The 10,154-nt window shown below is 41.4% G+C and overlaps 1 protein-coding gene across 1 annotated transcript; it reads left to right on the top strand.

The window, feature by feature from the left end:
* Nucleotides 1-705: 705 nt before the first annotated feature.
* LOC114157121 (E3 ubiquitin-protein ligase TRIM21-like) lies at nucleotides 706-8,064 on the top strand. Its single transcript, XM_028037924.1, has 10 exons — nucleotides 706-828; nucleotides 3,222-3,452; nucleotides 3,536-3,911; nucleotides 4,332-4,427; nucleotides 5,138-5,371; nucleotides 5,561-5,708; nucleotides 5,811-5,837; nucleotides 6,721-6,785; nucleotides 6,890-7,012; nucleotides 7,258-8,064. The coding sequence occupies exons 2-10, from the start codon at nucleotides 3,226-3,228 to the stop codon at nucleotides 7,642-7,644; spliced, it is 1,683 nt and encodes a 560-aa protein (XP_027893725.1). The 5' UTR covers nucleotides 706-828; nucleotides 3,222-3,225; the 3' UTR covers nucleotides 7,645-8,064.
* Nucleotides 8,065-10,154: the final 2,090 nt, after the last annotated feature.

The following is a 10,154-nucleotide window of genomic DNA, read 5'->3' as shown; positions in this document are numbered from 1 at the left end:
TGTGTGTGCATATGTAAATAAATATTGAATTTACAGTTTTGTAAATACAAGAAATAGAGGGGAAAAAAAACACAAAAAACTCAAGAACCTAGAGAAGAGATAAAAAAAAAGACCCCAAAACAACCTGCAGCGCTACAATGAAAGTTTACATGCAAATATGTACACATACACACATGTTACACACACTCACACACGCATCCAAATAAGATCCGGTTGGGATGTTCACAAGGTGACAGAGGACAGGAAAGTAAACGGCATATTTAAGATAAATTAAATATAATCAGTTCTTATTGCGAGTTGTTGGAGTGTAACTTATGTAAGTAAAATGCAATAGTTTCCAGATCCTCCGAAACCTGACAGATTTGTGATTAAGTTCACGAGTCAACTTCTCAAGGGGGATAAGAGCTGAAATCCGCATGTTGGCGGTGACCACAAACAAAACACGACTGCCAGCAGAGATTTAGAGGGTGTTAAATAAATTGCCTGGGGTGTGTCAAGAAGACAGTTTTCACGCTTTGATCGAAGCAGCACCGATTAATGTCTGACGGTTAAATTTACCTGTAGCTTTAAGACCCTCTGTTTCTAAGCTAGAGGACGTCAAATTGATCAAGGTGTAGAAACCAAAGTTTACTGTGCACAAACAAACTCGTGTGGAAACCACTCAGGTATTTTCTTAGCAACTCTAAAATGAAAACTCAGAGCAGAGAGTCGGTGAAACAGGAGAAACCGGTTGATCGGGACGCCGTAGTGGGAGTAGCGTCCAACATAAAAAGAGCAAAGTGTTTAGTGGAAGTCATCACACCTGGGGAAGGCCGTCGACCCGCACAGGTAAGACCTCTTTAATAATTATACATAACATTTTGATCATTTCTTATCTGAGCTGAACAAATGTGTGCTACTGTTTGGACAAGATCTCCAGAAATAATGCTGGTGACTGAACCTGGATAATAATAATAAATAAATAAGTAAATAAATAATAGTGCTAAATGTTTATTTAAAAAGAAACTTCATAATTAAATGATTAAATAACTTAAACAATTTAGCAACGTTTGAAACTTACAATGCTAACATAGCCTGAGCCAAGTCGAACATTTTTACGGCGAAATCAATTTGTGCAACACCTTTAAAACGCAACATGACTCCAAGCGCTTTGCAGGAAAATGGATTATGATTTTGAGAACAAAATTGCAAAATTTGACTCGCAGCAATCGCCGTATTTGTGGAAACCTGTCGGCTGCTTGCCGACTCCACCTGCAGCAGGAATGTGCAGGCTGCTCTTTTTAAACGAATCCTCTTGAAGTTGTTAAAACGGCAACAAATGGCAGCTGAGTAAAGGAGCAAAGGGGATTCAAGTCAGGCACTGGACTTTAACCTGGCCGACATGAAAAAATGATCAGGAAATACTGAAGTTTTTAAACTTCACTTCCCATGTACTGTTATTTAATTTCACCTATTAGGGTTAATTATTATGACTCTGCCATTATAAATAAGGCCAGCAAGCTGTTAAGATTTACTACCAGCAGGTATGTACTATTGTTTGTGAATTGCTTCTTAACTGCACTCTGTGTAAACCGTTTGGCACAAACTACTGTTAATGAAATTATATGCAGTTAAAGCCAGGTATTTACACACGCCAAATAAAAACACACACGCTTTCTTCTCTTTGTCTGAAATTAAATCTTAGATTTCTTTGTAACTTTCTTCAAAATTTTGATGTTTACTCCCATTGGGACAGTAGCTAGGATAACTGTCTTTCAAACTGCATGACTTGGGTCAAATCTTTTGGGTTTCCTTCCACAAACTTCTCAATAGTTTACTGGAGTTTTGGCCCATTCCTCCTGACAGGACTGGAGAAACTGAGTCTTCATTCACGCCTTTTCAGATCCTCCCACGACCTCTGCATAGGATTCATTTCAGAAGTTTGTGATGGTCACACCAAAAATACTGACTCTGTTGTCCCTAAGCCACATTGTAAGCACGTTTGCTTTGTGCTCAGAGTCATTATCCACTTGGAAGATCAATCTGTGCCCAAGATTTTTCTTCCTGGCTGATGTTTCTAGATGTTGCGTCAATATTTCCACTTTCCTCATGACGCCATTTGTTTTCTAAAGCAGACCAGGTCATCCAGCAGCCAAACAGCACCAGTTAGAACGGTCCAAACGTCCACGTTCTTCCTTCAAAATATACCGATGGTCATTGTCACCAAACAATGGCGAACTTTTAGGTTCATCAGACCGCAGGACAGGTCTCCAAAAATTAAGATCTTTGTTCCTGTAGAGACTGGCAAGCTGCAATCTGGCTCCTTATACCTTTGTTTTTAAAGCAAAGGTTTCTTCTTCGCTGAGTGGCCTGTCAGCTCATGTTGGTACAGAAACAGTTTCACTGTGGATGATGACACCGTCTAACCAGCTTCAACCAGCGTCCACAGAAGGTCTTTGGCTTTTGTTCTGGGGTCACTTGGCACATTTTAAATCAAAATACATTCACCTCTGTGACAGAATGAATCTCCTGTGATGATTGGACATACTTGCGTAATGATTGTGGCACCTTCAAGCATCCGTGAATTGTTGCCAGGGATTAACTGGACTTGTACAGTTACATAACTCTCTTAATGATATCTTGTCCAACTTCATTTAACCTTCCCACCACGTCACACAAGAAATTGAGAAAACAAAGTGTTCCCGGTCTGGCATTAAAGTACATCTGCAGGTGTGTCTCCAATTAATTCTAGTAGGCCAATAACATATCGGAGTCTTCCAAAGCCATTACGAAATAATCTGACTTTCAGTCATTGTGTAAAATGGACTGCAATCGTTCGGTATGTGAACTTCCGAATTCGAAGAAAGTGAAAAAAACAAAATGTTCTCTTTAGGTTTTCTGGCATTTTGTAGATACGTAGACAAAAATGTGAGTAATTCTGACTAACGTAAAACAAGAGACGTTTGGTCTGATTTAGTTAGCAAGATAAAAGAAAATGTGCAAGTTTCCTTTTAATTGGTGTACACTTCAGCCTTCAACTCAAAAGTACTGAATAGTACCTTTGAGAAATGGCTTAGTTACGAGTTATTTTGCGAACTTTTTCTAATTCAGGGTCCATAAGTCCAGTTTTCAGTTTTTAGTTCTTGTAATAGAGCAGAATATACTTTTTTTTTTCTTCAGCTTGTCTTTCCCTTCCATGAAAAGGTAAGCTTGTGTAATTATTATTATTTTAATCCACCCAGAAATATGGCGTACGCTTTGTCTGAGGAGCAAGTTCTGTGCGTCATTTGCATGGACAGCTTCACCGATCCGGTGTCCATCCCATGTGGCCACAACTTCTGCCTTGAATGCATAAATGGCTTCTGGGACTCAAGCCACAAGTCCGAATGTCCGCTGTGCAAAGAGAGCTTCCACACCCGTCCGGACCTCAGGGTGAACATCGTCTTAAAAGACATTACCGAACAATTCAAAAGGTACGGATCTATTTCAACGTCATACAATCAAACGTGTTCCTCTTCCATTTTTACTAAACCCGAGTTCCGTGTCACAACAAAAGGTCTACGAGGAGCAAACAAGCAAGCAGGCCAGAGCCGGCGCCGAGGAAAAACCCCTCCAGACGATCCTTAAAAGCCGACAACATAACTTGCGACGTCTGCAGCGAGGACAAGCTGACGGCGGTGAAGTCGTGCCTGGTCTGTCAGGCGTCTTATTGCGAAATGCACCTGGTGCCTCACCTGAGGGACCCGGTGATGACGAAGCACAGGCTGACGGATCCGGCCACCTTCAGCACAAGTCACCTCTGCAGAAACCACAACAAGCCCCTGGAGATGTTCTGCAAGAAGGAGCAGACCCCCGTCTGTGACAGCTGCACCGAGAGGGACCACAAGCACCACGAGGTCGTTCCTATGGAGAAAGAGAGCAAGCGGGTCAAGGTATTTTACTCCACTGTCGTAGACTTTACCATTATTTCAAGTCAAGTCAGGTTTATTTGTGTAGCCCAAAACAACAAGGCAGTGTATGATGTATAAAAACATCATACAGTCACCATTTGTGAAACAAGTAATACATATTAAATTTTGTCAAATGCCATCAATGAAATCATCAATACACACAAAATATGTTTATCAGTGATCCATTTACTACTAATCAAAAGTAGGACTTTAGAACTCCATGTTCCTGGTTTTAGTCAGAACGCCAGCAGCAGCGTTCTGGATCATTGCTCGGTTATCGTCACCCACTAAGTTGTTTGATTTTACTCTCATTTGTACCAAACTGTTTATTTCATAACTTTATGAACCAAGTTCTATTAATCTTTAAGACAATCTGTGTTGTTACTTTAAATTTTTGTTCAGGCACAGCTGAAGGTGGTCCAGGCAGAGATTCAAGAGATGATCCAGATCAGACTGAAAAAGACTGAGGAGATCAAGAACTCCGTGGAGCTGAGCAGGGCAAGGCTTTTATTTCAGTTCAAATTCAGTTCGTTGCACGTTTACTCTTTCAAGGTGTCCAGTGGATTTATTGCATTATCTGCAACCATTACTGCTACTGCTTTATCAATACATCATCAGGAGTTAAGCTGAGTTATCAACAAGTCTTATCAAAACAGAATAAATGTGCTCAGTGGGACCTGTAGTTTATTTTCAAGACATTCAAAAAGAACAATTCTACAAACATGTTGGAAATAATGGGCTGCACAGTGGCGCAGTTGGTAGCACTGTTGCCTTGCAGCAAGAAGGTCCTGTGTTCGATTCCCGGCCGGGGTCTTTCTGCATGGAGTTTGCATGTTCTCCCTGTGCATCCCTGTGCATGTTCTCTCCGGGTACTCCGGCTTCCTCCCACAGTCCAAAAAAAACATGACTGTTAGGTTAATTGGTCTATCTAAATTCTCCCTAGGGGTGTGTGTGTGTGAATGGTTGTTTGTCCTGTATGTCTCTGTGTTGCCCTGTGACAGACTGGCCACCTGTCCAGGGTGAACCCCGCCTCCTGCCTGGAACGTAGCTGGAGATAGGCACCAGCAACCCTCCCGACCCCATTAGGGACAAGGGTGAACAGAAAATGTTCACCATTTAAATGATTTAAATAATCATTTAAAAAATTTGTGTTCTAACTCGCTTTCTTTAAACTGTGAAATCAGTTTTCGTTTTTCTGATACTTGCAGATAGAGAAGGAAAAGGAGATACAAACCAGTGTTCACGTAGCCAACCTGGCAATAAATGCCATCGAGAGAAGCCAGGCTCTGCTCATCGAGGAGCTCGAAGAAAAGCACGAAGCAGCGAAACGGAGAGCAGAGGATCTCCTGGAAGAGCTCGACCAGGAGCTCGGCGAGCTGCAGAGGAGACGCAGCGAGCTGCAGTACCTGGAGAACACCAAGGATCCACTACATCTGCTGCAGGTCAGACGTGGACCGATCACCACAAAAAGACCGTTTTAGAGAATGTTTCCAACTGATAGGACGTAACGCAATCCAATATACCAGATTATACCAGGTCAATTTCACCGATGTAGCCTTGGCAGCAGCACTACCAGGCTTGTTTCTGCCTGTTAAATTGATTTGCTGTGTTCATTAAATAAATCATTTTAGAGCTTCCCCTGTCTGAGCTCTCCGCCATCGTCAACGAACTGGTCAGAGGTCAGTGTTGATCCTGACATCTACATAAAACGCGTGAGGACGGCCTTCTCCAAGCTGGTGGACCTCTGCCAAGAACTTGAAAAGAACCTGTGTGCGGCAGGTCTGTGACTAATCAATTGACATTGCATTAACTGTTGCTCTGACGTCCTTCATGAAGATTTTACTTGATTTGAATTGATTGTTTTTTCCTGTTTCTTTGCAGAAGTCACCAAGATGGTCAAATTTGCAGGTATGCGAATGAAGATTCAAGGTAGTTAAGGAAAGGTATTTTTCCTTAACACCGATGACCAAAATGTTTAGGGTTTACCAAGACAAACATGAAAAACTTCAGTGATACTTAGAATAATTTCACATCCGATCGATGGCTTGGTTTGATTAGGGACCAAAGGTGCAACATTTGTTATGTAACGTTTTCAGCTGCTGCGGTTTGTTTTCATGCTGTTTACATTATATACGTGTATAATGGGATACATCTATTGGCCAACTGATTTATCAACCATTTTGCTAGTTCAGTGAACTAGCAAGTGGGCGGTTTTGACCTGACTGGAATTGGTAGGAACTTTTTGAAAGCAGATTAGCTTTAGGAATTAAGGAGTCATTTTGAAAGCAGATCGAAAGCACTGAACTAACATTTTGCTAACTAGCAAAATGTTAGTTCAGTGCTTTCGACGTTAGTCACCCTTTTGAACAATGTTGGCTCTGTACCAAGAACCACTGAAGAAGACATAAGCGCAACTTCCTTCTTCATAAAATGTGAACAAAAATGGACCAGCGTCAGATTTTGGCGGATGTAGGAATTTTCCTTTGTCTTTGGCAAAAGATCAAGAAACATTTCTCCTGCTAGTGTTGGACACACATTTGTTTTGGTTCTAGCTAGAATGTCTTGTGCGTTGGCTTGTTTCCTGGATTTGGAGCAGTTCCTGGTCCGTTTGCCGTATCATAGTTCCACCAGAGTTTGCTTTTTTGTTCCGCATCAAACTTCGATTGCAAATTCGGACCTCCCCGAACAAACGGGACTAAACAAACTAGAGTTTGATTAAAGCAGACTAAACAGGGATGATGTGAATGCGCCCTTAGAGAGATTAACATTCTTTATACTTATCCATCCTCAGTGGATGTGACTCTGGACCCTGCAACTGCTGCCAGCTGGCTGCTTCTGTCCCCGGATGGTAAAAAGGTACATTTTACTGAGAGACTGCTTCATCCCTCACTATTACCTGCTCTTCAGAGTTTTAGACATGTGAGTTTTGGACTAACAAGTATCATGACGGTGATCCACAGGTGAGCCTGAGCTCCCAACAAAGAAAGCACGTGCTCCCTAATGACTCCCGCAGGTTCGATTCCTGTGTTGCCGTTCTGGGGAAACAAAGATTCACCTCTGGGAGACGATACTGGGTGGTCAAGGTGAGAGGCTGACAGAATCACAGCTATTGCTGAACAGTGACAGACAGTGTAGGAAAATTGCTAACTTGTAGGCAATTTAGAAGATCAAAGATTGATGAAAATTGCCATTTTAGTCTTGTTTGATGTGGCAACTAAGATTTGACCTTTGAATTAACAAGAACCACTGGGGCAAATAATTCATCCAACTGAATCCCCTTGTGAAATCTCATCAGTTGTTTAATTCTGCGCTCTGATTTATTTAATAGGTAGGGGATAAAACAGACTGGGATCTTGGTGTGGCCAAGGAGTCCATTAACAGGAAGGGCTCCATAACCGTCCGTCCAGACAACGGTTACTGGGCCATCTGCAGGCGGAAGGGGGAGAGTCTCCGGGCCTGCGCCGGACCCTCCGTCATCCTCAGCCTCCATGAAATGCCTACCAAAGTGGGCATTTTCCTGGACTACGCAGAGGGATCAGTGTCATTCTACAACGCGGACGCAAAGACTCACATCTACACTTACAAAGGATGTTGTTTTACTGAGCCCATGTACCCGTACTTCAATCCGTGCCTTCACGACAATGGGAGGAACACAGCACCACTGATTATCTGCCCAGTGGAAACGGGGCTTATTGTAGAGACGACAGTGAACTGAAGTTCAAGTCAATTAAACAGATACAGTGAAGTCCCGTTTTCACCTAACGGATTACTCCAGGTTATTAATGCATTTTAAAGGCTTAAGGAAAATGCTTAGATAGTGTTTGTTTTGTATTTCATGTTTAAAACCAGAAAATTAATGAGAAGATTCAGAGAACTTCAGAAATCAGTATACATTTTAAAGCCCTTATTGTAAATAACAGTGTAATTTTCTGTCTCTTTATTGCTTAATAAACAGTGTTTATAATTCTCCTCATTTCTCTTCGGGACTCGTTTTACCTTCCACAAACCAACAGTTGCCAGAAACAGTGAATTATCTTGTTTTACAGGTTGTTGAATCTTTTGCCCTCCGTTTCTCCTAACATGTTTTTTGTCCATCGTGCTGTTTAATAAAGGTTCATGTCATTTAGAACTATGACATCACATCGTAACATGTTCATCTTTCATTATCCTCTCACGGGTTCTGTGATGTTTGGTGTTTTTAGGGGGCTGAGGTCATGCGTTAACCCTTGAGCAGTTTTATTTTAAAATGCTTTGGAGGAGAGCGGCAGACGTCACATTCGGACATCGGGTGAAGGGGGTTAGGCCGGACCATCTCGTTTTTCAGTTAGGTTGTAATCAGAAATATAAGAGTGCGCACAAAACATTGCTTGCACACAGTTCTTGTCTGGAACTGGGGAAAAATACAAAAAGGTGTATTGCTAATCAGTGTCTGATTAGCACAAATTTAAATATAATCAAGATAATTAGGCATGAGGTGTAAATGCTACCAAGTCCAAGCCTAGCATTTCTCAAATGAATCCAGTGTTATGCAAAGACCTGACCACGTGGTATGAAAACAATTTTTTATATTTTGTACCCCGCCAGGGGGTCTTTTTTGTTGTCTCTAGTGTCCCTTAGTGTTTGAAAGTAGGCTGACAGGAAAGGGGGGAAGACATGCGGCAAATGTCGCCGGATCCGGGAGTCAAACCCATGACGGCCGGGTCGAGGACTCCAGGCCTCCAAACATGGGTTGTGCCATCCCCTACGCCACCACGGAACGCCCGAAAACAATTTTTTTAAAGGGAGGAATGTCTTGCTCTGCCGGGAACATCAGGAGCCGGTTCAATTGCATGATTAGATAAGTATCTAATAAATTGAGGGGATTGCACTTTCAGTTTAGGACTATTTATAACTTAATTTTTACATAAACATATCAAATAACATTAAAAATGCAAAACTTTGTTGAGGAAACTTTGTTGTGGAAAACCAATACCTGGGAAACTTGCTCACGTGGCTCGCCGCAGTAAGCGTGTTTTAGAAGGTCACACAAAATCGAAGGAGAAAAGCAAAGAGCACATGACACATGCGCGTCATCAATCCCTTCAGTTGTTCACAGACTTAGTTTGTTAGTTAATGATTGATGAGAAGCAGAACTGTATCCCGAAAAGCAAATATAAAGCAGTTGCCATGACAATGAGACAGCTGTAGAGAAAAACTTTAAGTCTAGGTTGTCCTGCACTGAGTCTTCCGGTTGATCTCCCTGTTAAAGATTAGATATGCAGGGAATGCTTATTTCAATACTACATCAATCCAATACTAAATGTAAAAGAATGCGGCCTTTTTAAATCAAAGCGACCTTCATTCGAGTCACAGCTTCAGGGTTTCATTGTGAGGGAAACACTGACATCTAGTGGTGATCTAGAGTTACAGCAGCTATTTCATTACTTTCACAAAACATCAAATCTCTTAAATTTGCCCGTTCCTTAAAAATTTTAAATAGAGACTAGCAATATGGATTCTATCTTTCTTTTTTTTTTCTAGAGCAAAAAAAAAAAAAAAAATTATGTCATTCCCTTTAGGATTATATTATTTTGTTTCATGTTCAGGTTAATCCCACCTAAAGAATTTCCTTCATGGCAACCATATTCCATGAAATCCCCCACTACTTACCCACGAGTTACAGCTGTAAATGCGTTTAAGTTTAGGTGCATAATATATAGAATAGCAGCTGCCATACGTCAACGTTAGCAATCATAAAGGACTGATAAGATTTCAGATTTTGGATGCTCTCTCTCCTCTTCTTACAAACAGCACCAGCAGCACCTTTTAACACTTAAGCGTTTGAAATTTCAGACATTTGCATTAATCAATAAAACTTAAGTTGAACACTAATTCTGGCCAGTTGTTAAACTCTTTCGTTAAGCCAACCATACCATAACATGGGGGCTCATCGAATTTACGTACTATTAACTATTGGAAATGAATTTTTCCATCGGTACCAGAGGTGTCAAGAAAAGTGCTGACAAGGTTTTGTTTACCAACGCAACAGACGAGATCCAGGTGTGTAATGGTGATTGCAAGCCAGGTTAATCTGGGAGATAAACAGACTTAGTGGCTACATTCAAACTGAAAGCGGATGTAAACGTGACCCCAAAATGTAAGCAACGTTTTGGGGTCTAGTTAGAATAAGTGTGAACACTCAGATTTGGCCCATAGCTGATTGTTTTTGAGTCAGATTCGAGCCAC

Source organism: Xiphophorus couchianus, chromosome 14, assembly GCF_001444195.1.
Source record: "Xiphophorus couchianus chromosome 14, X_couchianus-1.0, whole genome shotgun sequence".
Classification (NCBI taxonomy): domain Eukaryota; kingdom Metazoa; phylum Chordata; class Actinopteri; order Cyprinodontiformes; family Poeciliidae; genus Xiphophorus; species Xiphophorus couchianus.
This window is presented reverse-complemented; position numbering and strand designations above follow the sequence as displayed.